Below are 27,481 nucleotides of genomic sequence, written 5' to 3' on the forward strand. Positions count from 1 at the left end.
GCAGGGTCCACACACTACAGCATTCAGCCCAAATCCAGCCCAAGCGCAGAGAATCTTTTTTAAAAACAATCCTTTAAAAATATAAAAACCTAAGACTATGTGACAGAGATCATATGTGGCCCGTAAAGTCTAAAATATTTACTGTTTGGCTCTTTATCCAAAACTGCTGATAGTGCCTCTGGACAAGAGCATAAAAGATGAGTCGTGGCGTAAGGGAATAACTGAGAGGACACGTAGAAACCTGGTCAGCCTATGAGGAACCTTGAGGCGCGATGTTTCTTTATCCCAGTAATTCGGCAACTCGACTCCAAGCACCCAATTTTGAGGATGAACCCCAAGGAGTCTGTCAACTTTCAAAATCACGGCAGCTGTCTGCCACTTGCCAGACTTATTTTGGGTGAGTAATGATAAATAGAGAAATAAGTAATAGTTGGAGGTTGTAATAAAAAGCTATTTAATGTTTGATAGACAAATTGAAGTCCATAAATCTCCTTGAATAAAGATGCTAAAAATGTTATTCTCGTTTTTTAAATAGTTTCGTTTTTACAAAGTTCTGTACATAAAAATAAATATACAGAAACAAACCCCATCAACTGTCCACATCAGTAATCCTCACTGGTGGGCTCACCATTGATAAGGAAGACATCATTCAACGCAACCTGTCACAGAGACTGTCCTAGCAGCAAGGATTGCTAACCTCAAAAGAACATTACTAGGCCTCTTTTATTAAGATTGCTAATCATCTAGAGGCCTTTACCTACCAACTAGCAATTAACCACGAAATCAATGAATGCAATCACTGTCTCCAAGTAGAATGTGACCAATGACCTCATGCCTAGAGGCAACATCTATACCTTCTGCTGACTGGAGCCCTGACATATGCAGGTGTAGTTAGGAACAGAAATCAACCCCACCTCCCCTTGGCTAGTCACTGTGAAAAGCGTGCGTAAGGCAATTGAATCGAGGGTTAAGGGTTCATCTTGCTAATGTCAAAAGTGACACTAACAAGATTCTTAGCCTCATCCGCCAGATGACGGGCCTCTGCGTCCAGGTCTCCAGGAGCAAGCTCCGCCTCCTTCACCAGACAACGGGTTATAACCTGGGAGGACAGAAAAGAAGCACAATAGCATTGATAAAAATCTGAAAATCTGGGAACATTGTATATCCAAAATAAAATTATGAGAGTGACACGCAAAGCACTGCAAAGATACAGATGCTAAGGGACATTTAAAAAAACCTTTTAGCTACGTGAAAAAAAAACCTTTATATTGCGATTGCCATTTGAACTGATTTTCTGGTGGGGAAAAAAGTCATTCAGCTTCTTTGTCCCAACCTCCGAAACACATGCAAAAGGGTCACCAAAAAACTCTCTCAAGAGGGCCTGATTTAAGTATATGAATCCTCCTATCACAGTGCTTACTGAAACTCATACATTCAAATAAGGGCTGTTCAAGCTACAGAAAACAGATTAAAAAAAAATCAAGAGTCAAACTTGTCACTTCTACCAGTTAGAACGGGGTCATCTGTATCCTTCCCTACCCCCCACCACCCTACTCCCTCGTGAGCTTCCCAAAGTCAGTGCACAACTGGTAACCTGGTTGAGTGCTAAGGTTCTAGGGCCAGCCAGAACTTAAATGTTACTTTTACTCCTTACTTACAGTGGAATCTTTGGGCAATTAAACCCTGTGCCTCAGTTTCCTTATTTGTAAAGCCAGGCTACTCAAAGCCCCAGCTCAGAAATGCTGGGGACGCTGAAAGAGGCCGTGCAGGCAAGCACACCCCGCATTCCATCTTCTACGATTTCCATTCCTCTCCTAAATATCACCTCTATGTGTCTAAAAATAAGCTTTCGGCAGGACCATTTAAAAATAGCATTTTCTTTCCAGATGCATCACCTTCTCTACAGCAAGCCAGGTTTAGTCTTCTGACACAAAGGGGATTACAGCTCAGCGTTTAAGGTCAGCCAAGTCTGTGGCCCTGCTGCCTTGGAGCCCATGTTCCAGTCTTTCCTCAGTCCTCAAAGACACCATCAGGGCCTCTGCGGTGCCCCTCTCCTCCTATGGAGGATACAAAATCTTCTGCCTTGGTTCCTACAGTGTTCTAGTGTGTTTGTTCTTTCCTTCCTCAGCAGTAACTTGCAACTCTTAGCCAGAATCACCAAGGATTGCTTATTTTCGTTTGTGAGTCCCATCTTCCCAGATTTGAAATTCTCAGGGATGGGATGAAGACAGACTGCTGTGGCATCATCCAGAGTCCCTGGGGCAGTGCTGCACACAGGAAAAAGCTTTGGATGAGCATCTGTCTGCTACTCCTTGTTATTTGCAAGAAACAAGGTGGTCCCGGCTAGAAAGACGAAAACCACTGTGTTCCAGCTCCTTGACACTCATCTGAAGATGGGCAGACAATTCCTCATCCTACTTAGCTCTCCCTCTACGAGGCTGCAGAAGGATCAAGTTAGAATAAGTACAATCCTTCTAAGTACTTAGTGAGGACCTAGGAGGTGATTTGCATCTGTTTCCTTTATTGAATCTTCACAATCCTAAGGAATTAGTCTTAATTTATGGACAAAGAAACAAACAATCTTGTTCCTAAAAGGTAACTATATCCTGTAAGTGTTGAAAATCTGTTAACATTTGACATCAGTGGTGCTTACCTCCTCCCCGCAAAGGCTTTCTGTCCGATTTCCGTCTCAGGACAGATGAAGTGGAAGGCCCAGGACTGTCTTCCTCCTGTTTGAACACACACAGTAGTGTAAGAAGCAACTAAAACATTCTGCTTGGCAATCTTCATCTCCCGCATGCCAGCCGGCCGAGGTCTCCAGTCACCTGGGGCTTCTTTGCATTTCCTTTGTAACTTTTTCCTTCTTGCATGCTGTCCCACATTTCAATCTTCTGTCTCCTTTTTTCTTCTTCAAGCTGAGAAACAATCACATTTTACAGAAAGAATTCAGAAGCTGCCATTTCTCTCAAAGACAAAGCTAACTCTGATAATTCTTAATTTAAATGTCTTTCAGAACAAACTTCACCCTCGTTTTCTTTAGTTAATAAAACTGTTGTGATCTGGTAGTGTGAGTTTAACTCACATAGAGCAGCTTTGGTTTTTGTACACTATTAAAGAAAGCAAAATGTTTCATGAAAAAGATTACTGACTCCATTCTTCTGAAACTCACTCCTGTCAGGACATTTTTGGTAATGTGGAAGACACAGGCACATGCACACACACACTCACATGCTCCCTGCTCCAGCCTGTCCCTCCTTTTGTGCTCTGGACCTTTCATGGTAATATATTCACACATCTAGTGTTCCCTAACAATAGTGTATTCTTCTTGATATCACCAATACTTACATGGTAGGAACTGAAGTGCTTATTGAATCTAATGGGATAGGACCTGGTCCTAGAAGCTTATAGACAACACACACACAGGCATGGTTAGCCACTAAACCTCAGACAATTTCTATGCACACATTCAAACTGAAACCAGTTCACACCTGTTTCAGTTTTTCCTTATGCTTTTCAACTTGCGCATTTAGTTCTTCTTGCATTTTCAATCGAGCAGCTGCTAAAGCTTCTTGTCGTTTAACAACAACATCAGGTTCTAAAATGTCAGAAGAAAATGGAGATAAAGCACTGTGTACAATATAAAATAGAAACTTTTGAGTGTCCATATTATTATAAGTATAAAGAGGTATGGATATCAGACAATGAAACAACATATTTTTACATAAATACTCCTAACCCCTCTGCATATATTTTACTGCTTCAGGGGGCAGCGGTCTGTTGCTGAGCCACGGATTTTAGCCCCAAATATCTACATCACCAGAAATCTGTTAGAAATGCCAATTTCCGAGTTCCCCTGAGCAATTCTGATTCATAAAGCCTGGGATAGTGGCCACACAGAGCACATCTTGGATACCTCAGTGACACCCACATTCTCTAGGTTGACTAGAATCCTGGAAGACTACCAAGGAAATATACAGTTTTCTAAATCATTATCCATCCCTTAATTAGCGCAGAAGATTCTTAAGTATTTGTTTCTACAGAAAAGAAAAATCCTTCCAAATAGCATTATGAATAGAAATGAACTCATTTCTATTCATAATGTCTACTCATAGAGTCTCGCTCTTTGCGACAAGGCTAGACTCCATCTCATAGAAAAAAAAAAAAAAAAGAAAGAAAGAAAGAAAGAAAAGACAGTCTCACTCTGTTGCCCAGGCTGGAGTGCAGTGGCACAATCTCAGCTCACTTCAATCTCCACCTCCCAGGTTCAAGCGATTTCTCCTGCCTCAGCCTCCCTAATAGCTGGGATTACAGGTGCCCGCCACCACGCCCCACTAATATTTGTATTTTTAGTAGAGACAGGGTTTCACCATGTTGGCCAGGCTGTTCTCGAACCCCTGACCTCAAGTCATCCGCCTGCCTCGGCTTCCCAAAGCGCTGGGATTACAGGTGTGAGCCACCGCGCCCCGCCGAGAACCATATTCTTCCTACTTTTTTTTTTTTTTTTTTTTTTTAAAGACAAGGTCTCAATCAATTGCCCAGGCTGGAGTGTAGTGTGGCCCGAGCATAGCCCACTGCAGCTTTGACTCCCTGGACTCAGTGATTATCCCGCCTCAGCCTCCTGAGCAGCTGGGACTACAGGTGCGTGCCGCCACTCCCGGCTATTTTTTTTTTTTTTTTTAATAGAGACAGGGTCTTCCTGTGTGGCCCCTCTTACTTCTACTAAGAGACTAACTCTTAATATAAAGGAGGTGCAAAACCACCGCTTTCATTTCGGTTATCAGGCACTAACCCACAGCAGCCGCAGCTCGGTCCAGCTGCCCCTGCCTCAAGGCTCTTAGCCGGGCGGAAAGCTTCTGAAAGACCACGTAGAGAAGGATGCAGCTGAAGACGATGTACCAGCCATAGGTGGCCAGCAGGGAGCCCACTGAAAAGAAAAAAAGTTTTCAAAAAACTAAAAATGACACTACTAGTTGACCTTTCCATAAGACTCAACAAACACAAAGTGTAAGTCCTGCCCTCAAAGCCTTCATGGTCTAGGCTGAGGAAAAAGCCTCCTAAGTAGATCGTTAAAACACGAACTCAAGAAGTGCGACAATTCAGGGATCACTGAGAAGCGAGACTTCCCAACCATCTGGGGAGTCGGGGGCAGTTAGAGTGTGGAGCGCGCAGCAACTGGGTTTTGAAGAACGAAGAGCAACTAATCTGAATCAGGAAGGCAAAGGCCTTTCAGAACCACATATAAAGCGGTGACAGCGCAGGGAGTCAGGAGTGTGTATGGGGCTGTGTGGGACGGGTCCCAAAGGCAAACGCCAAGGGCCGAGTGACCCCAGTAACTACCACAGGAAGGGCTTGGTCCGCAAAAAAGACTTGCGCAAACAAGGGACAGCCGAGCCGCCCAGGGAAGTGCGGCTCCCGAGAAGCCTCCGCGCAAAGTCCGGGCCTGCTGCCCAAGGTCCGCGTAAGCGCCAACGCCCGACCGTTCCCAGGCCTCCCAGGCTCCGGCGCCCGCTGCAGCGGAGGACGACCCACCGATCATGGCTGCGCGTCGCAAAAGTGGCGGCACGCGCCCTGCTGCCCCGCAACGACTCACCCGTGATGTGCAGGAAGCGCAGCCCCTCGGTCTCCAGGGCCGGCCGCGCGGACAGGGACTCCTCTTGGCGTTCCATGACCGCCGCCGCCCAGCCCTGCGGCCGCCGCCCAGCCCTGCCACCGCGCCTCCAGCCGGGCGCTTCCGGTGCGCTCCTACGCACACGTGGCGCGCCCGGACGCGGTCGTGGTCCCGGCCAATCGCAGGCCGACCCCGCCCCGTCGCGGGGCCAAACGCAGGGGGGCGTGGCCGAGGGGCGTGGCGGGGGAGAAATCCCGGCTACGCTCGCTGGGGCCGGGACAGCGCGTGTGGGAACGTTCTGTGCTATCTCTTGGCCTGAGTCGGGGGTGGAGGACGGACCTCTTTCACGGATTTCTTACCGAATTTCTACTTTCTTTCTTTTTCTAATTGGACACTGAAGCCAAGGAGGTCAGTGGTCGCCCGGAAGCAGGATTTGCACCCACATCCTTGCCCGGGGCACATTGGACAACAGGGCTCAGTTGGTTGACGACTCTCAGCATTTGAGGGTTGCAGCCAACGTCCACCCCAAGTGAAGACACGAAATGTGAGCAGCCTCCTGCTCCTGCTGCTGGTGATACCTTTCAGGCCAAGAGAGTCCCCACCGATCCTCAAGGTTCTTTCTCCAAAATCAAAGCCTTTTAGGAAAGAACGATCATAGTAACTGCTCTAACCTGTGTTGAATTATACTGTATCACCACAAGACACGATCACAGAGTTACTTATAATAGTGTCCTGGCTGTGTTCCTCTGCCTGCAACGCCGTCCCGCACCCTCTTCCACCACTCAAACGTCACCACCTTTATGGTGACCATAACCATCCTATTTGAAATTTGACCTTGGGTTTTTCTGGAGCATTTGAAGTGCACATACCTAGGTGTGTTTCAAAAGGAGGGTTGGGAATTGGGAATATAACAAAAAATAATGAACAGGTGACAACATCCGACTGCTGCGTCACCACTGTCGCCAGGAGCGGTGTGGGGAAGGCAAACCTTGACATGAAGCGTGAACGCAATCACTGTTTCTTCAATGCAGGTTTGCCAAGAAGTTCCTCAAGGGGGACAGCTGCAGGGATCTGAGCACTGACCTCATCAAGCTTTCCCAGCGGTGTGTTCAGAAGGCAATAAAGGGGACCTGGCATTCATGAGCCATAGCAAAGAGAAGCCTGAAAGCTCTTCTTCCCTGTTGGCCACCTTGAAAATGGACTCCTCAAATGAACCGAGGACTCTGGATGTTATCCATAAAGGCTGTGAAGATAGCTTATCGATTTAATGAGGAATTTTAGGAGGGAGGATTTCCTTCTTCATATTTGCCTTTCCGTTGTAAAAGGTGATGAACCATCGCCACTCTTTGCTTTGCTACAGATGATTTCTCACTTGCTCTGGCATCTTGCAGGAACATTTATGTGCTAAACTGAATGACTTCTATGGAATTACAGTCGCAATCCTCAGTCCCAGATTAGCTTTAAATCCGCCTTACATCTAAATACTGATGAACTAGACAGGGTGAGCAGGGTTGCCTCAACTATTGTGTTAGGCTGTGAAGGACATTAGGTATACCGTACTGGGGTCATAGTTCATGGAAAAGAATGGTTAGGGCCTCACTTTTCTCTCAGGAAACTCATAATACCAAAACAGTTTCAATCAATGCTTGGGAGCAGTTTTATGCTTATACAGTAACTTAACAGGATGGTTTAACCCAAGAGTTCCCCATCTTGACAAGGTGTCAGATGAAGACTTGAGAGCTTCAAGAATGTTGCAGTGGGCCAGAAGTGGTGGCTCTTGCCTGTAATCCTATTGCACTTTAGGAGGCTGAGGCAGGAGGATCACTTGAGGCCAGGAGTTCAAGACCAGCCTGGGCAACACAGCAAGATCCCATCTCTAAAAAAAAATGTGGCCAGGCACGGTGGCTCACGCCTGTAATCCCAGCACTTTGGGAGGCCGAGGTGCATGGATCACCTGAGGTCAGGAGTTCAAGACCAGCCTGGCTAACATGGTGAAACCCTGTCTCTACTAAAAATACAAAAATTAGCCAGGTGTGATGGCGGGCACCTGTAATCCCAGCTACTAGGGAGGCTGACGCAGGAGAATCGCTTGAACCTGGGAGGCAGAGGTTGCAGTGAGCTAAGATCGTACCACTGCACTCCACAGCCTGGGTGACAGAGCAGGACTCTGTCTAAAAAAGAAAGAAAAGAAAAAAAAAAACCACAAAACTTAGTTATGGAAGAAGATCCTAAATTGCAAAGATTTGTTGTTGCCGGCTTTCAATCCATGTCAATGAATTAAAGTCAACGTGCACAGTATAAAAATGCCAAAATGTTGCATCTGATTAAATGAAGGGAACGTTTGCTTTATTTGTCTTGTTTAGCTACCTTATCCTGTAATGTCTGTAATCACAAAGATGGAATAAATTGTAACATTTTAGGTTCTATCATTAAAAAAAGGCAACAATCCTTTTCACTCAGGACTTTGCCATATAAAATGGAAACCAGTATTAACTCATGAAAATAATGCACATTCTAAGCATATAGAAAACCAAAGTATCCTTGTAAACTATTGTGAACTATTGTATACGTATATACATATAATGCATATATTCCACTAAAATCTAATAGATATTATTTGAATGCATGGATGATGGCTTTTCAGTTCCTAGCACATTGATCTTATGGTCCTATTGATAGAAGTTACTCATCCTAGCCAGGAATTTGTTACCTTTGTCCCTTTAATCAGGTGTTATAACCTCACCTGGCTTGGCTTGTCTAGAACTGGAAAGGTATTTCAACAAACACTTTGCTCAATGTAATTGCTCAGGTATTATTTGCAAAAAGAGGACAAAGGTGGACAGTAACCAGGGCTGCCACCTGTCACTGACTCTTGTAGGCTAAATGATTGGCCGAGGCTAAACGAGTGGCCCTAATTTGTCACTCCTTCTCACAGCCATATCCTTGCTATGGCAAGGTCAAAGGAGTATATTTCCCCATCATCCTTTGACTTTGTACTTGGCGAGGTGGCTTGCTTTGGTTAATAGCAAGTGGGCAGAAATAAGTGTGTCAGTTTTGAGTGTAGGTAGGCCTTAAGAAGCTCCTAGTGTTTACTTCTTGTGCCTGTGCCGGGTGAGCTGGTTCATCTGAGATCTGTAAAGAAACCAAGCCACCCCAGTTAATCCAGACCTACAGTGATAAGCAGAGCCAACTACATAATAGTGTTGTCGATTAAAACCCCTGAGTTTGGCCAGGCGTGGTGGCTCACGCCTGTAATCCCAGCACTTTGGGCGGCCGAGGCGGGAGGATCACGAGGTCAGGAGATTGACACCATCCTGGCTAACACGGTGAAACCCCATCTCTACTAAAAATACAAAAAATTAGCCAGGTGTGGTGGTGGGCGCCTGTAGTCCCAGCTACTCGGGAGGCTGAGGCAGGAGAATAGTGTGAACCCGGGAGGCGGAGCTTGCAGTGAGCCAAGATGGCGCCATTGCACTCCAGCCTGGGCAACAGAGCGAGACTCCGTCTTAAAAAAAAAAAAAAAAAAAACAAAACCCTGAGTTTTCGGGCGGATTGTTATACAGCATTATTGCAGCAAGAGCTAACTGATAAAGTGCCAAGCTTTTCACAAAAGTACATGCAACAGGATGGGATTAAGACTGTCGTGGCTACGGGGGATCAGAGAGATGGCAATGAGGCAGTCGTGTTCTTCAAATATGAGTCACTTACGCCCCTTTCAACAAATGTTCTCGTAGACTCTCCATATGACCTTTATGTTAACTATGTACATATCTAAAACTAAAGGCTGGGTATGGTGGCTCAGGCCTGTACTCCCTTGGGAGGCCAAGGCGGGAGGATCACTTGAAGCCAGAGTTGGAGACCAGCCTGGGGGGGGAGAAAAAAACAAAAAACATAGCCAGGTTTGGTGGGACACACCAATCAATTTCAAAAATGGAATCATTTCAGTTGTCCTGTCAGAAGCCAGAGCGACAGGTAAGTCTGCATTAACAGAAGGGCTACGTGGGAGTGGAAAAGGCGGCCTTCCTGGCATGTGTCATGACACTGCAGGAGCCAGAAGCTAATCCAGCCCAGGAAGCCTACCAAGAAAACGCTGCCCTCCTGCATTTCCAATTTCAGCGTGTCCTTAGACCTCACTGCAAATGCACCATGATGACACACAACTTGGCAGCACAGTGAGTGGAGTTTATTTTTATAATTTGTAGAAAATTGACATTTAGATTTCAAAACTTATATTACAAAATTATCAGCAGCAGTCTTAAGCATTTCAACAATGCTGATAGATTCCACTTTGCTAACACAAACAAGGCTATTATACCATGTTTGAAAAGCAAGACTTGTTCCAAGAGGGCCTATTATTATACATCTGCCTCACTGCTCAGGACCCGTTTGTGACTGTGTCTTCTTCCATCTCTTCTTCACCATCATCAGTGGGCCCTAAAGAAAACCACCAAAGCAAAAGTAGTATCAATTTTAGAGAATCCATTCCCTTAGCATGCAAGTGTTTGTTCTGTGGCCACTGTTTGTTAGGCACTGAAGTAGGTACAAAAAGATCAAAAGCAGCACCTGCCTTTGAGGAGCTTATAGTCCAGGGACGGTCTAGTCTGTCTTTGGCAGGTACTGGAAGGGATGGTCAATTTCAAAGGAAAAGGGTCACAAAGATTTCAAAATTGTTGCCTCCCATTGTAGTTGATAATAATTCATTTTTGGTGAAGGTAAAGCCTATACTCATGTGCTTTTCATGGCACTACCGTAGGCAAAGAAACCGGAAATACTCAAAAACAACTGGGCACCTACTACATGCCAGATACTGGCAACAGTTCAATGACTTTATTGTCTCTAAATTAGGGAAATATGCCAACAACTACCAAAAAATGTTACATTTGTTCAACAATTTATGGCAGTTATTTTGCTCAATGTATTCCAGGGGGGAAAAAAAGTTGTAACTCCTTCAATTGTTTGGGAAACAACTGTTATTGTTGACTTGTTGACTTAATGTCTGACTTAACATCAGTCAGCTGAATTATTGTATTGGTTTCATCATTCCATCCTGTGCAATATGGCATTTTGATTGACGGGCATGAAGAAAATCTGGCCACAGAGGCATATAGTTAGAAAAGGGAGGAAGATTTTAACAGCCTGTGCAGATAATGGTGGATGCTCTTTTTAGATACTATGCTAAAACTTGACAAATGGTAGCTTCCTCAAGGTTAGATGGCAGTGTAAAAGTCTGAAACCTTATCAATGAACTTTTCATACTCTTACTTGGTTTATCGTGTACTTTGAACAAATCTTTTACCCGTACATGATTTCGTATCATTTGGAAAACTGTGGCTCACCGACTTTTGCAGATCTTCCAAACGTTGAGCCATGTAATTACACAACATCAAAAATGTCACACCCATTAATTCACATGCACATAACATTACTATTGAGTTCCCCAGAAAAGTCTTAAAGTACTGGGAAGCTGGCAGGTTACGGCAGTGGATACAAGTTTTCTAAATTTTAATTTTTGCTTCAAACCTTGAATTTTCAATTGTTTTCCCTGAAGTGACAGGCTCACTTCATCGTGTTTGAGAAGACAGGTAGCTGCCTCTCAACTGAAACAACTGCACCAGTGCCTGGAGATAACCACCTAACTCAAGAATGCAGACATGTGCACCCCCTTTCTGTCACCCAGAATATCAAAGAGACGTGTGCCCGAGGAGTGATATTTAATTATCTTTACTGCTGCAGCCAGGACACTCTTAAGTGAAACTGGTATGCACGCTACTGGGAGTGCAGAGCAGGGAAGAATGTAACAGCTATTATTTAGGCTGCTGCCTTGACTCCTACTGAGGTGCCCGCAGTTGTACCCACTATTGCTCCATCAGTGCAAATGTTCATACTAAAGCAAGTAACACCTTGGTGTTATAGATGAAAACAGTCTTCGGCCAGGCGCGGTGGCTCACGCCTGTAATCCCAGCACTTTGGGAGGCCAAGGCGGGTGGATCATGAGGTCAGGAGATTGAGAACATCCTGGCTAACATGTGTTTTTAGTAGAAACCCTGCCTCTACTAAAAAAAAAAAAATACAAAAAGTTAGCCAGGCGTGGTGGTGGGCGCCTGTAGTCCCAGCTACTCGGGAGGCTGGGGCAGAAGAATGGCGTGAACCCAGGAGGCGGAGCTTGCAGTGAGATGAGATTGCACCACTGCACTCCAGCCTGGGTGACAGAGCGAGACTGAGTCTCAAAGCAACAACAACAACAACAACAACAACAACAACAACAAAAAAAAACCAGTCTTCACCTTACAGACTCCCAGAGGCCCACAAACCATACAGTAGAGAATTACTGGTCTTAAAAAATTTCTTTTTGGATGGGCACGGGGCTCACACCTGTAATCCCAGCACTTTGGGAGGACGAGGCAGGTGGATCACGGGGTCAAGAGATTGAGACCATCCTGGCCAACATGGTGAAACCCTGTCTCTACTAAAAATTAATTAGCCAGGCACGGTAGCAGGTGCCTGTAATCCCAGCTACTTGGGAGGCTGAGGCAGGAGAATCGCTTGAACCCGGGAGGCGGAGGTTGGCGTGAGCTGAGATCGTGCCACTGCACTCCAGCCTGGGCAAAAAGCAAAACTCTGACTCAAGAAGAAAAAAAAACGTCTTTTTAATTTTTAGCTTCCAGCTCAAACATTATTTCCCTAGGAAACTTCCCCAAGACAGCACTCTAAATGGCTGTCCCCAGTTACATTCATATCAAAACTTGTAAGATGTATTTCAGTATTTTTTTTATTTTATATCCCTAGTGCCCCACATGCTGCCTAGCATAAAGTAGGCATTCAAATGTTAGAACAGTTACCACTTATCAAAAACTCGCTAATGTTGAGCCTTGTGCTATATTCAGTCTCTTAGCCTCTCGGCAACCTTTTGAGGTTTGGTACTATTGTTATCTCAGATTTAAAGATGAGGAAAGACTTGAAGAAACTTGTCCAAAGGCAGAGCTGGTGAAGCTGAGATTTGGGCCTTGGACTGCTTGGCTCTAGAACCTGTGTTCCTAACTACTGAGGTATTATGTACACACGCAAATATATATAGGTAAAAGTCCACATGGCTATCGCTAGTGTTCAGTGCACTCCATGGCTGAAGTAATGCTAGCTTCAACTGTTACATAAAACCCCCCACAGTGCTGTAACTTAACTTTCTTCATGAAATACCTTTTTTTTTTTTTTTTTGAGCTGCAGTTTTGCTCGTTGCCCAGGCTGGAGTGCAATAGTGCGATCTCGGCTCACCACAACCTCCACCTCCCAGGTTCAAGCGATTCTCCTGCCTCAGCCTCCCGAGTAGCTGGGATTACAGGCATGCACCACCACCCCCGGCTAATTTTGTATTTTTAGTAGAGATGGGGTTTCTCCATGTTGGTCAGGCTGGTCTCGAACTCCTGACCTCAGGTGATCCGTCCACCTCAGCCTCCCAAAGTGCTGGGATTACAGGCGTGAGCCACTGCACCCAGCCCATCAAATACTTTATCTTCAAAGAGCATTTAAAGAGATTTCATATATTAGATTTGATGTAAGGAGGCACTACTCTGGCATTCCAGAGTCACGGCATCTAAATGGTTGTGAGTTACACTCTGAGTGTAACATTAATTTGAACATACAAAGAACACCATTTGCTCACCCGATCTGCGTTCTCTGCCAGGGATCTGACCAGACTGCAGCAACCCCTTCAGCCTCTCCACTTCAGCCAGAGTTGAAGCATTTGCTATGGCATTCTGGAGGACAGAGGGCAATAGAGATGGATGATTAACTTCAACCAAGTATCAGCTACCCAGAAAACTAAGTGTCAATCACCTACAGAAATTCACAGCAACTTCTCCATCAGGAACATTAAAGACTTTGGTGCTGGGGGAAGAATGTTATTGGCCCACAAAAATAAAACTAGAAGCCAAACCACAAATTTCTAAAATTGGTGAAGAGATGCAGGCCTTCTTATAAATAATCACTCCACATGTTCTAAAATCGTAGCTAAGTGAAGTAACTATTTGCAATTATGTTACTGAATAATTTAAGGAGGCAATATTATAAAACTAGGGTCCCTACTGATCAGTCAAAAGGATTTGCCAGACAGCAAATCTTCGAAAGTAAAAATTAAGGCAAACACTGAGACAGCATACCAAGGTAAGTATTCGAAGTGATAAATGCACCTTGGGAAATGAGAAAGACAAAGCTGCCTCCACATTAATTAGCTTGTGTAATTTCAAGTCTGATCAAATAATAACTTTATGCTAGTTTTTCCTTAAACAGAAATACTGCTGTATGCTAATAACTGTGGGAAAATGAAATCTGCAATGTTCGGAACATGTTTATTATCCAGCTTTGTGTTCTGAACCCATCTTAGCTCATTCCAGTCCAAGAATCCTAACACATGATTACCTTGATTGCTTCTACATCCCCTGGAGATGGCCCACCTTTCTTTTTGTCAGTTGGCAAACCAGCACCTGGATTAAAACTTAAGAGGGGGAAGAACATAACTGTTAAACCTAGACCAACAGAAGTTGCTTCTCTTTTACTTTCAAAAGCTTTTGAAAGTAATTCAACCAGTGTAGTATCTTATCTTTGTTAACAAACTGATACAAGAACTCTCTCCTTCAGAAACACCATCCAGTTCATCTTCCTATATAGAAAATAGGATGTACATGGTATCACATGAAGACTGACTACTGAAATATTTGCTCTGCTAAGCTGGTAGAAATTTCTTGTGATGTATGGACCATTGATGTACATGGACTATAAGCACTCAAATTTAATACCACATTAATATGTCAGAGTTTTTGGTTAATTTTGTAGGAGACGAACTGCCAGACAGATCAGATCATGTTTCTGAAGGTGAAGTAGAGTTAAGTTGGATATCCGTGTCTTACGTTTTGCTTCTCCTGGCAATATCCTTTGCAAGCTGTGCACCCCGTTTGCCCTTGAACATTTTCTCTGCTTCCTGACGCTCCTACAGCGACACCACACACAGAGTTAATGGAAATAGGAATACCACATGCATTTAGATGCATTCCTCAGAAGACATGGAAGCGAACTCTCCTACAGTACTCCGGGCTGGTGAAAATACCAAAAAGCAATTTTAAATTAAGAGAAGACACAGTAGTCTTCCTTCTTTGGTAAAGCTCCCTGAAGAAAGTTCATTCTCCTAGTTCCAAGGAGGGGATCCCAGGGAACTAAGAAGGCAATTAAACGAATAATAAACTAATGAATTCCTAATAAAGGGAAAAATCATTCTAACACACGGAGCTGCACGAAAGTGGGTTACATTAAGTTCTCCACGGGGAGCGTATCTAGGCAGACAATCCGCTGTTAAGAATGTTCACCGTGGCCTCAGCACTTTGCGAACTTTGGAATAGCCAGCATTACATAAAAGAGCTCCAACTTAAAAGTTCTATCATAAACTCTGCTATTAGAAAAAAATGTGATGTAACCTTTTCCCTCCCACTTTTATTACAAACTAATGGTAAAATTTACTCATTTAGACAATTTTAATAATCAGTAATAAAAATATAAAGAAAAACACACAACTCTATAATGACGCACAAGCAACAGATTACTACTTACTTTCAGTTTCACTTTCTGGAAATCCAGTACTCTGACTTGCGGAACTTTATAAATCACATACAATCTGTAATGCTTCTTATTGGTTACCGGATTTCTTAGGATACTACAAGAAAAGGAAGAACACAATGGCAAACTTGTTCATGGCACAGTACTCAAGAGGTCTGTTTGAATAGTCTAAGGAACCTATAAATCAAGGGAACATTCACATTCTTCACATTGCAACACTGTAACAATTTAACATTAAGGAAATATATTCAATCTTTCTTTGTAAAAGGCACTTTTTCAAAAATTATACTTTAAGTTCTAGGGTACATGTGCACAACTTGCAGGTTTGTTACATACGTATACATGCGCCATGCTGGTGTGCTGCACCCATTAACTCGTCATTTAGCATTAGGTATATCTCCTAATGCTTTCCCTCCCCCTTCCCCCACCCCACAACAGGCCCCAGTGTGTGATGTTCCCCTTCCTGTGTCCAAGTGTTTTCACTGTTCAATTCTCACCTATGAGTGAGAACATGGGGTGTTTGGTTTTTGGTCCTTGCGATAGTTTGCTGAGAATGATGGTTTCCAGCTTCATCCATGTCCCTACAAAGGACATGAGCTCATCCTTTTTTATGGCTGCATAGTATTCCATGGTGCATATGTGCCACATTTTTTAATTAACTGATTACATTAAGGTCAAGGCTGGTAAAAGTAATGTTATTTTAAAGGGCTTCATTTTGTCACAATATGTAATTCCCATACCTTAGGTAAGTCAGCGATTTGAGAGATGCCAGAGGGTCCAGATCACCCTGTCAAGCAATAGCCACAGGTAAGAACGCGAATACCACATGCTATTTTGAGATTCTGAAATGGAGAGTGCTTTTGAAGCAAGTTGTCTTTTAATTATTTAGTTAATTTTTACTCTCTAGCAACAAGCCCAATACTAGCACATCACAAATGTTTAAATAATTTCTACTGATGAATACATTTGAGCTTCTTAAAATCTTGGCATTAACAGCTTCTGTCTCAATAGCAGGAGATAAAAAATTGCTTTCCTACAGGAATCTCAAAGTGGCTGCTGAGCCATGATTTGGAAAAGAAAACAATGGCAAAGCTGATGGGACTCTGGAGCAACCTATTCACAGTGGGAACTGCAAGCCAGAATCTTGGTGTAAGTGGGCTTTCCTGGTAGCACCAGCTTCAGGGTCTAAGAACAACAAAGGCATACTGTCTTTTGAAAGAAGGTACATTTATCCTAGCTGCCCCTGCAAATCTCTTTAAATAAAATTTGCAGGGACGAGGAATAGTATAGTTTAAAAATGATCGAATTAATGGAAAGAAGGCAGTGTGATTTTTTTTTTTTTTTTTTGAGACGGAGTCTCGCTCCGTTGCCCAGGCTGGAGTGCAGTGGCGCGATCTTGGCTCACTGCAAGCTCCGCCTCCCGGGTTCATGCCATTCTCCTGCCTCAGCCTCCCAAGTAGCTGGGACTACAGGCGCCCACCACCATGCCCGGCTAATTTTTTTTGTATTTTTAGTAAAGACGGGGTTTCACTGTATTAGCCAGGATGGTCTCGATCTCCTGACCTCGTGATCTGCCTGCCTCGGCCTCCCAAAGAGCTGGGATTACAGGCGTGAGCCACCACGCCCGGTAGGCAGGGTGAATTTTTAATCTTCTCCAATTGTTCCATAAAACATAGTGCAATAAGGATAGCAAAAAAACAAAAACCTATGGTTAACAGCTACAGCCAAGCTAGATGGCAAGACATTCTGCAGTAACTCTAAAATAGGAACAAGTAGAGACAACCCATGTTGAGAGCAACAAGGCTTGCAGGGTGACGGCCTTTGTACAAGAAGAAGCAGAGGGGAGGCGAGGAGCCATCTTACAAACTGGAGAACTCCAGTGACTGAGAAAAGCAGGCCCATGACCAGCATGTTCCAATAATGATTACAGGGGTCTGTGATAAGGGCTGCAGGGGCAAGAGCAATTTGGGCCCTCACTCTTAATAGAAATCATGTCCCAACACGGCCCTGCCCTGAAGAGAAACTGCTGGAACAGGCACAAATTGGGTAGATGGTGGGGAAGGGGTGTGTGTGTCCAAGAGGCACAGTGAGAAAAAAAAGTACAGATAAAAACAGGGAGAGCAGAGCCAGAAATTCTCAAAAAGCAAGCTGCCATCTTCAAATATGTCACAAAAACCACCAGAGGGAGCTCTAGAGCTTGATACTGTTTTACCTCCCCTGAAGATGGTCCAAAAAGGAATAAAGAACAAAGTGGTAACATTTGTTACATACACAGTGTAAAACATAATGGCGATGTAGTGATGGGCTTCAAAAAAGAATAAATATTAACAGCCGAAGGCTGCTGAAATGTTGAAGGTCACTGTACTGTATTGTTTAGGAGGGTAAAGGTGTCAAAGTTTAAAATTAAATGTTGAAGGTCATGGTACAGTGATCTTAACATTTAATTTTAAACTTTTATAAATATGTGTGTTTTAATTCCTACGATGCTAACTCAAGACTGAAAGAGAGTAATTTCTAAACCATCAGAAGGAAAAATGGAATGACAGAAGGAGAGCATCTACAATAAAGGAGAGAAAAAGGATTGAAGAACGGGTGGGACAGACAGGAAGCCCCAGAACAGAGAGAAGACAAACTGGAACACACCAGTAATTACATTAAATGTAAACAGACTAAATATAAATAATTCACTTAAAAGAGCTTTCAGAGTGGATTGTAAAAAATTCCAACCAGAGCTGGGCGCGGTGACTCACGCCTATAATCCCAGCACTTTGGGAGGCCGAGGCGGTAGGATCACAAGGTCAGGAGTTCGAGACCAGCCCGACCAACATGGTGAAACTCCGTCTCTACTAAAAAAAAAAAAAATACAAAAATTAGCCAGATGTGATGGCGCCCACCTGTAATCCCAGCTACTCGGGAGGCTGAGGCAGGAGAATCACTTGAACCCAGGAGGCAGAGGTTGCAGTGAGCCGAGATCTTGCCACTGCGCTCCAGCCACTCTGCCTCAAAAAAAAAAAAAAAAAAAAAAAAAAAAAAAAAATCCAACCATACAGTTTTTAAGAGAGAAATCTAAAGTACAAGAGGTACAGAAAAGCTGAAAGTAAATTTTGGATGGAAAACGATTTATCATGCATATAACTAACCAAAACAAAGATTGTTTCGAGGTAAAAGAAACCTCAAGGTAAACAGCATTAATAGAGATCGAGGGTCACAACATAATAAGAAGTTTCCGTTCACCAGAAAGATATGACTAATTTAAAATTTGTATGTATCAAATAAGGCAACTTCAAAATATACAAAACTAAAATCGACAGAACTTCAGGGATAGTCAAATCCACTACCATGCTGTGAGATTCTAACAGACCTCTCTCAATAACTGATAAACCCAATAGTCTTCATTTTTGCAAAGAGCTTTAAATACAACTATAATTTCTCTAACAGCACCTATCATGAGACACATTGCCTATAAATATGTATTTCGGGTTGAATACTTCACACACTTCAGAAAGGACATGGCCATGGACCAGTGCTTTCTTATGTTTGTAGTCAAGCATCTCCTTGAGAATCTGAAGGATGCTATGGACCTTGTCCACAAGGAAAGGAACACAGTTCATTCTCAACAATCAGGAAAATACGGGAGGAAGGTTAAGTCACAAAATTAAGTTATACGATTTTTTTTTTTTTTTGAGATGAGGTCTTGCACTATTGCCCAGACTGGAGTACAGAGACATGATCATGTCTCACTGCAGCCTCGATTGATGGCTAGGGCTCAAGCGATCCTCCCACTTCAGCCACTGGAATACCTGGGACCACAGATGCACGCTAGCACTTTTGGCATTTTTTTTTTTTTTTTGAGATGGAGTCTCTTTCTTTGCCCAGGCTGGAGTGCAGCGGCATGATCTCAGCTCATTGCAACCTCTGCCTCCTGGGTTCAAGCAATCCTCCTGTCTCAGCCTCCCAAGAAGCTGGGATTACAGGCACCCACCACCACGCCCGGCTAATTTTTGTATTTTTAGTAGAGATGGGGTTTCACCATATTGCCCAGGCTGGTCTTGAACTCCTGACCTCGTGATCCACCCGCCTCGGCCTCCCAAAGTGCTGGGATTACAGGCATGAGCCACCGCACCCGGCTTTTTTAAAAAAAAATTACTTATAGAGAAAGACAAGGTCTCACTATGTTGCCCAGGCTGGGCTCAGGTGATCCTCCCACCTTGGCTTCCCGAAGTGCTGGGATTCCAGGCATGAGCTATGGCACCTGGCCTACAATATAAATTTAAGCATCCAGTGTTTAAGTGAAGAATTTAGGTTACAAAACAATATACAGTATCTCAATTGTGTTAAAAATTGGATACACAGAACAGAAATTTAAAAAGCATAACAACAGTTCCAAGTGGATTGTTCATCTAACGTGAAGAGTAAAACAAGGTTTCTAGACTAGAACTGTTCAGCAAGATTTAATGCATATCAGATATGTAATCTAAAATTTTCTAGTAGCTATGTTAAAATAGGTGAAACTAATTTTAATAATATGCCGTTTAACCTATTATCCAAAACGTTATCATTTCAACATCGATATAAAAAAATTACTGAGATAGTTTACTTTTTTTTTGCACTTAAGTCTTTGAAATCCAGTATGTATTTTATAGTTCTAGCACATCTCAACTATAAGTAGCCACCTGTAGTTACTGGTACTATATTGAACACTGCAATTGTAGAAAACAACATAGGAGTTTATAACCCTGGAATAGGGGAAATTTAAACATCAAAAGGGCTACAATAAAGAAGATTGATTCATTGGACTGCACCTAAATTAGGAACCTCTCTAACAAGACATCCCAAGTCAAAAGTCAAGTAAAAGTAGGAAAATATTTGCAACATACGGCTGCAGAACCCAAAAGGCCCAGATCCTGAATTAAGAAAAAGATAAGAAAGAGGATACTGAGATCATTTTCTAGATTTTGTAAATTTTCTGTAGGAAGCACATAGTACCTTTAACCCCACCCACCAAATACATTTTCCTTCTGTGCAACTTACCAGTTCCACGAGACTATTATTGGTGAGAATGAGTTCTGTCAGACAGGGCAGAGCCTGATCAAGTCCCTCACCTATACGGCTAAAATAAAAATAGAGTCTTGGTAAAAGTGAAAATTAAATAAGCTAACAATTTTATCTACCTCCTTGCTCAGAGGATCACAGAGAGACACTTAGAGATCCTTCTTCCAACACCCTGACAAAGAGGAAACAAAGCAAAAAAGAAGAACCCTTTTCTGAGGCCACAGGGTCAGCAACAGAAGTGGGATTTCGGACATTGCCTGGGGCTAATTCTACTGTCATACCATCTAGTGGAACCTGAGAAAAAGTGCAACTCCTGGGTGGCACAAACTACTTAACTCACTTCATGATTTTTTGTGCAGGCAGCACAGAAATACAAATAATTCTGGATTCCCAGCTCAGGTACAAGACACAACAACTATACTATAGGGGAATGGTTAACCTATGAGAAATATTTCTATCTGAAGGAAATCCCACTCACCACCCAGTACCTTTAAAGACATTATCTATACACCAAGTGCTTTTTTTCCAATAAAGTTTACACAGAGCTGATGAAGGCAGGGTCAAAAAAGAGCTCAATTTCAATAAGCAACAGTCTAGAAATTAGTTGCAGTTAAAAAAAAATAGCAGAGACGCTCAGTCAAAAGTATAATTGTTACCTTTATATATCCTTTTACTATGACCCCTTTGATAATTGTTTTAGAAGCCAAAATGTATACAAAGCAACATGTTTTTAATTAGAAACTTACCATGAAAATAAAAATACATGATTTCTGAACAGATACAAGACTAGACTAATGCCAGGTTAATCTCTGGATCTCTATAGGAAAAGTGAAGTTCATTTCTCATTTTAAGAAAAAACATGTATTGAATGTGGCTTCCATTATGGAAAAAATATTTTTTCAAAATATAAAAAAAAAAAGAAAAAGAAACATGTAGGTTTAACCGGTAGCACGTGCTACAACTTCTTCAGGAAACACTGCAACATTTACTCTAGGGGGAAAAATTACTTTCCCCTACAGACACGTACCATATTCTGTTGTTGTTCACTAACAATGTTTTCAGTCTTCTCAACAAAGGAAAACCATCCAGTTTCCTGATCTCATTGTCAGAAAAATCAATAGCATCAAACTGGTCTAACGTAGCACCTAGATTTTCAATGACGGGAATTTTATACCCTATAAAATGGAGGAAAAAAAAACACAAGAGGTATTAATATAACTAAACAGTTGCCCCTTAAAGCATTAGCTGTATTTCATAGTATCTGACTCCAGGCTTTGATTTATTCAGGAAGTATTACCTAGCACCTATGTCAGGTCACGCATGACTTGCCGCTGTTTAAGATACTAGAGAGAAAACGCTGAACGAGTCTCAAGTCGCCAGTGCCATGAAGCTTACAATCTGATGACGACAAGGACAAGGACACTAACAATGGCTGATATAGGCAGCTAACATTTACAAGAACATTTACAAGGTGCCTCACACTGTTCTAAGTCGTTTGGGCTAGTTCAGCGGAATCGGCACAACAGGAATTTACACTCGGAGCTGCTGAGTCTCAGTGCCCAAACGGCGTTCAAACACTGTGGACAACAGTTCTCCACTCTTGCATCTCCACAGGCCAGACTCTTAGAACCCATCAGAGCAGCCTCAACATATCACGACAGTTCTCCCTCCCCTCCCCCAGCTCCAATTCAGAATTGAAGATCAATGGTTTACATACAGTAATAAATCTGTGAACACTCAAATGTTAATTTGTCTAATTTGGGCATAATTATTGTGTTAGACACTATAAGAAAAGAAATATTCCGAAGAAGCAAGCAAGGTCTACTAAAAAAAGAACTTACCCAAAGTTAAAGGACACAATTCAGAGCTGTACTACACGTACTGCATCAAAATACGTATTCTCAACACTGCACGTACTCCATAAAGAGAAATGGCAGAGATCATCAAAAGTGGTGAGTTGGGCCAGGCGCAGTGGCTCAAGCCTGTAATCCCAGCACTTCGGGAGACCAAGGCGGGCGGATCACCTGAGGTCGGGAGTTCGAGACCAGCCTGACCAACACGGAGAAACCATGTCTTTACTAAAAATACAAAAAATTAGCCGGGCGTGGTGGCGCATGCCTGTAATCCCAGCTACTCGGGAGGTTGAGGCAGGAGAATCGCTTGGACCCGGGAGGCGGAGGTTGCAGTGAGCCGACATTGCGCCACTGCACGCCAACCTGGGCAACAAGAGCGAAACTCCGTCTCAAAAAAAAAAAAAAAAAAAAAAAACCAGTGGTGAGTTGCTCTTTAACTGAACCTTTCTCTAAGAAACTTTATTTCAACAAAATAAAAATACTGGGGGCCGGGCGCGGTGGTTCACGTCTGTAATCCCAGCACTTTGGGAGGCCAGCGGAGGCGGATCACTTGAGGACAGGAATTCGAGACCAGCCTGACCAACATGGCGAAACCCCGTCTCTACTAAAAATACAAAAATCAGCCAGGCGCGGTGGCTCACGCCTGTAATCCCAACTACTCGGGAGGCTTGAGACACAGGAATCACCTGAACCGGGGAGGCGGAGGTTGCAGTGAGCCGAGATCAAGCCACTGCGCTCCAGCTGGGGCGAAAGAGCGAGACTCGATCTCAACACTACACAAAACAAAACACTGGGATTTCCCAAAGGTCAGCAAGAAATCTAAGCAGATCCCGCAGCGATGCTGCTCCGAGGCCATAGGTCCCCACGGGAACAAATCTCAGGCTACGACAGCATGGTCTCATCCTCAGAGAAGTTGCTCTATCACGTCCTTTTTAAAGCCGTCTCCTGAAATGCCAACTAGCTAGCTGCCCTCCCAGTATCTTACCAAGTCTTGCTAAGGTTGAAATAGTACAGGAATCTGAATAATTGCGAGCGCTTCCACAACTTACACACAGCACCCGGCGGTGCAAGCCTGGGTGACACAGTTCAATTTTTAAAACGTCTTCATATAGGGGAAACGCCAGACAATTAAAGCTACCAAGTAGAAAATACTGGAGGAAACAATCGCGGCTGTTCGGGGACTTAGTTTCCTCCCTCACATTAGGAATAATGAACACATATCCTATCTACGCTCACAATACCATCTGGCGGCAAGTGTTAAGAACCAATCCCTCGCCCTGCACTAGCGTTACAACCATTAATGAGCCGCTCTTCCGGGCCCTCAAACAGAGCCAGCGGCGAAACAGCCAAGCAAGGCCTAATAGGGCCCCACGAGTATGCACCAGGAAGTAATGAAGTCACCCGTGCCTGTCAAGAGGCACGGCGCTAACAGAAGGCTCCCAAGAGCTTAACGGGATGCTCATTTGGCAACAACGGCAAGAATCAGGCCCGGCCTTCCCTGCGCAGCCCGGTCGGGGCCCAGACAACCGGCCCGCGGGCCAAGCTCCGGCCTTCGGTGCACGCGGCAAAGCGCGGAAAATAAGGCGGCTCGGTGCTGCCTGGGGACTGGCCGCCCACGACCCCGGACTCACCCCGGAGGTCCAGCTCCCGGTCGCGCACCGCGTTGGTGTACTGCGCCGCCTGCTCGATCAGCTCCGCCGTCAGCTTGACCATCCTGCAGCCTCCCGTTCCCCCGCGCTGCGGAAAGCCCGTGGCCTCCCGCCAGCGAGACGTCCCAGCGTGCCCCGCGCCCCGCCGCCAGGCAGCACCAATCGCAGCCGCCGAGTGCGCGCGCAGCTCGACCGCCAGGCCGAAGCAATCGAAAAGCCACGCCTCCGGGGGCGTTCCTGCCGGAAGTCGTGGCGCGCGCACAGGGGATGTGTCTAGCTCTGGGTTGTTTCCTAGGGTGTGTTCGGAGTCTGGAGGACCCCTGATTCCAGACGTTGGTGTTTAAAAGTTAAGGCGAATGTGGAAACACCCGAGGGGAACTTTCTCATGCATTAGCGCACCTCGAGGTGGGAGGGGAAGCTGTGACTGTCCTCCCTCCACCAGCCGTCGCGGGAACCCGTGGGGTTCAGTGAAGGGTCCAGGAGTTCAGGTGCCCGTCCCGGGCCTGGGCCTTGCTCCGGGGTACAGTGTGAGATCCCGGGCTAGGTGGCCCGCCTGGGGCAGGTCGCCGGGACAACCCCACCGCTCCGCAAGTCCAGCCCGGCCTCGGGCACGGTAGGGTTTGCGGTTAAGCTTGTGACCTTTAGACTTCTGAATATTCATATGTATGAAATGTGATATACATAAAAGTGTGCATATCAGGAATTTACAGAGTGATTAATGACTAGAGTGAACACAGCTGCGTAGCCGACACCGGGATCCAAAACACCACTATTCTGAAAGCCTCCCTCTTTCCCAAAAGGCAACCGCGAACTCAACACTACGAATTCGGTTTGCTTGCTTTTGCTATAAATAGAATCATGCAGTATGCTTTTTTTGGGCCTAGTTTCATGGAGTCTATATTATGTCTGGAGTCCATCCAGGTTGCATACAGAGATGGTTTGTTTGCTTTCGCTGCTGAAGAGAATTCCATTGTATATATTATACCATAAATTACTTATTCTGCTGTTGATAGACATCAAAGTAGTTTTCAGTTAGGGCTATTCTGAGTAATGCTGCTATGAATTTTCTGGTACGTGGATCTGATGCACATTTGCATGAGTTTGTCCTGGAGTGGAACTGCTGGGACATAGGGTATGATATCTATCATCAATAAGTAATGCCCAACAGTTATGCTAAGAGGCTGAAATAATATACACACTCCAGCGGTGTGTAAGGGTTTTCATGGCTTCCAGCTTCAGCCTTCTTGGCATTTTAACTCTATAACTTCAGCTATTCTGATGGGTGTGTGGCGGTATTGCACTACTGCTTTGCTTTGCTTTTCTCTAATCACTAATGAAGCTGAGAACCTTCTCATGTGTATGGTGCCCATTCTGATAGCTTCCTTTGTTAAGTGTTCTTTCGAGTCCCTGGCTCATTTTTTTTTTTCCTTATGGAGTTGTCTGCCTTTTTTTCTTATTGATTTGTGGAATTTCTTTATATATTAGGGATATGAACACACTCTGTGGCTTGCCTTTTCACTCTTAATGGTGTTGATGATTAGAATTTTTTTTTTTTTTTTTAGACAGGGTCTCACTCTGTCACCTAGGCTGGAGTGCAGTGGTGCCATCAGGACTCACTGCAGCCTTGACCTCTCAGGCTCAAGAGATCCTCCCACCTCAGCCTCCCAAATAGCCGGGACTATAGGCACAGGTAACAGGCCTGGCTAACTTTTGTATTTTTTGTAGAGACAAGGTTTTGACATGTGGCCCAGGCTGGTCTCCAACTCCTGAGCTCAAGTGATCCACCTGCCTCAGACTCCCACAGTGCTGGGATTACAGGCGTGAGCCACCTCGCCTGGCTGAGAAGTTTCCAAGTTTTATGTAGTTCAATTATTTTCTTTAGGTTAGTGGATTGGGTGTGTGTGCATGTGCATGTGCCTTAAGAAATCTTCCCTTACCCCCATCGCATTTTCCTATGTGGTCTACTAGACGATTGTTTTGCTTTTCACATTTAGTTCTACAATCCACCCGGAAATGATTCTCCTTGAACTTTTATTGAAGTATGATATACATATAGAAGAATGCAAACTGAACACACCCAACCAACTAGCATCCTCGTAAGAACAGGACATTGCCACATTCCAGAAGCCCTCCTCCTGTCTTCATCTAGTCACCACCCTTGCCCCAAGGGTAACCATTATCCTGCCATCTTGTATAGATTTGCTTTACCTAGTTTTGTATTTATGCAAATGAAGTACCTTACATATTTTTTGCTAAACATTATGTTTGTGTGTAGATGTAGTTAATCTATTCTCACTGTAATATAGTATTTCATTGTGGATGTTTTACAATTTACTTATCCATTCTGCTGTTGATGAACATTTGGGTAATTTTCACTCTTTTATAAATAGTGCTTTTATATTATAAATAGTGTACCTACAAACTCAATAATATATATCTTTATGTGAACACATATACTGATATACACCCGGGGATGGAATTACTGGGTCATAGGGCTTACTTATGTTCAGCTTAAGTAGGACATAGTTTTCCAAAGTGGTTGCCAACTTAAACTCCTTGCTAACGTTTAGTATTGTCTTTTTAATCTTAGCCATTCTGGTAGATAGGTAATGGTATGAAATTGTGGTTTTAACTGTATTTCCCTAATTACTAACACAATTGAGAACTTTAAAAAATATATTTGTTTATTTGGATAACCTCTTTAATGAAGTGTCTGCTTAGGTGTTTTGCCCATTTTTCTATTGGGCTTTATTTTTTTTTAAAACTAATTTGTAGGAGCTCTTTATATTTTTTCAATAGGAACCTTGTGAGCTATGTCTGTAGTGAGTATCTTCCCCCTGTGGCTTGGGTTTTCACTCTCTTAATGGTATCTTTTGATGAATAGAGGTTCTTCATTTTAATACAGTCTGATTTATGAACCTTTCCCTATACAGCTAATAGTTTTCGAGTATGCTGTGAGAAACTTTTGCCTACTCCAAAATTATATTTTCTTCTAAAAGCTTTCTTCTTCCACCTTGTCCATTTAGATCTGCAGTCTCTCTGGCCTAGATTTTTGTGCATAGTCTAAGGTAGGGAAGAAGATATATTTTTCCCCATATGGATATTTGGTGGACCCAGCACCATTTATTGAAAAGACCATCTTCTCCCTCACTGCTCTGCAGAGCAGCTCTTTTCAAAAATCAAATGTCCAAATATGTGAGGGCCTCTGCTTCTGAACTAGCTGTTCTTTTCCATGGGTTTAGTCAGCTATCCTTGCAGAATACAAGCTTTAGAAAAAGACTTGTTATTTGTCCCTCAAAAAAAGCTCCCATTTTTTTCTCAGATTATCTAGTAGTTATCTGATTATTCTAATCCTTTGCATGTGAACATAAATTATAGATATATCTTATACGTGAAAAAGCACCCATGATTTGATTTGTATTGTGTTGGATCTGTAGATGAATTTGGAGAGAATTAATATCTTTACAATATTAAGTATTCCAATCAATGGGCATATTATAACCCTACATTTATTGAGGTACTCTTTAATTTCAGTAGCATCTTGCAGATTTTGTGTCGAGGCCTTGTATATCCTTTACTAGATTGTCTAGATATTTGATAGATTGTCTAGATATTTGATAGTTTTTGATGCTACTGTAAATAGTACCTTTTGTTTAAAAACTCCATTTTCTAATCATTAGTTTGATATATCTAAATACAGCAGATTTTTGTATATTGGC

At 43.5% G+C, this 27,481-nt stretch overlaps 2 protein-coding genes across 2 annotated transcripts; both read right to left on the reverse strand.

Annotated features, from left to right (window-relative positions):
* Positions 1-437: 437 nt before the first annotated feature.
* SELENOS (selenoprotein S) lies at positions 438-5,758 on the reverse strand. Its single transcript, XM_019010430.4, has 6 exons — positions 5,591-5,758; positions 4,790-4,924; positions 3,489-3,595; positions 2,826-2,915; positions 2,654-2,729; positions 438-1,099 (listed from the first exon to the last, which is right to left on the reverse strand). Exons 1-6 carry the CDS (start codon positions 5,664-5,666, stop codon positions 1,020-1,022), a joined length of 564 nt encoding a protein of 187 aa, XP_018865975.2. The 5' UTR covers positions 5,667-5,758; the 3' UTR covers positions 438-1,019.
* A 4,011-nt stretch (positions 5,759-9,769) lies between these two features.
* Positions 9,770-26,157, reverse strand: SNRPA1 (small nuclear ribonucleoprotein polypeptide A'). Its single transcript, XM_019011195.3, has 9 exons — positions 23,745-26,157; positions 21,288-21,435; positions 20,240-20,318; positions 15,949-15,995; positions 15,203-15,305; positions 14,509-14,588; positions 14,021-14,096; positions 13,266-13,359; positions 9,770-10,042 (listed from the first exon to the last, which is right to left on the reverse strand). The coding sequence occupies exons 1-9, from the start codon at positions 23,824-23,826 to the stop codon at positions 9,984-9,986; spliced, it is 768 nt and encodes a 255-aa protein (XP_018866740.1). The 5' UTR covers positions 23,827-26,157; the 3' UTR covers positions 9,770-9,983.
* Between the last annotated feature and the right edge of the window lie 1,324 nt (positions 26,158-27,481).

The sequence above is a fragment of the Gorilla gorilla genome, chromosome 16 (assembly GCF_029281585.2).
Source record: "Gorilla gorilla gorilla isolate KB3781 chromosome 16, NHGRI_mGorGor1-v2.1_pri, whole genome shotgun sequence".
Taxonomy (NCBI): Eukaryota; Metazoa; Chordata; class Mammalia; order Primates; family Hominidae; genus Gorilla; species Gorilla gorilla.

Excerpts from the sequence above, each read along its gene's own strand:
- SNRPA1 (XM_019011195.3), bottom strand. The coding sequence starts at position 23,826 with ATGGTCAAGCTGACGGCGGAGCTGATCGAGCAGGCGGCGCAGTACACC. Across the intron at positions 21,436-23,744 it reads CCGGGAGCTGGACCTCCGGG|GGTATAAAATTCCCGTCATT; the intron begins GTGAGTCCGGGG and ends TCCATTTTATAG. Across the intron at positions 20,319-21,287 it reads GTGAACAACAACAGAATATG|CCGTATAGGTGAGGGACTTG; the intron begins GTACGTGTCTGT and ends TTTTTATTTTAG.
- SELENOS (XM_019010430.4), bottom strand. The coding sequence starts at position 5,666 with ATGGAACGCCAAGAGGAGTCCCTGTCCGCGCGGCCGGCCCTGGAGACC. Across the intron at positions 2,916-3,488 it reads ATAAGGAAAAACTGAAACAG|CTTGAAGAAGAAAAAAGGAG; the intron begins GTGTGAACTGGT and ends ATTGTTTCTCAG. Across the intron at positions 2,730-2,825 it reads GAAATGCAAAGAAGCCCCAG|GAGGAAGACAGTCCTGGGCC; the intron begins GTGACTGGAGAC and ends GTGTTCAAACAG.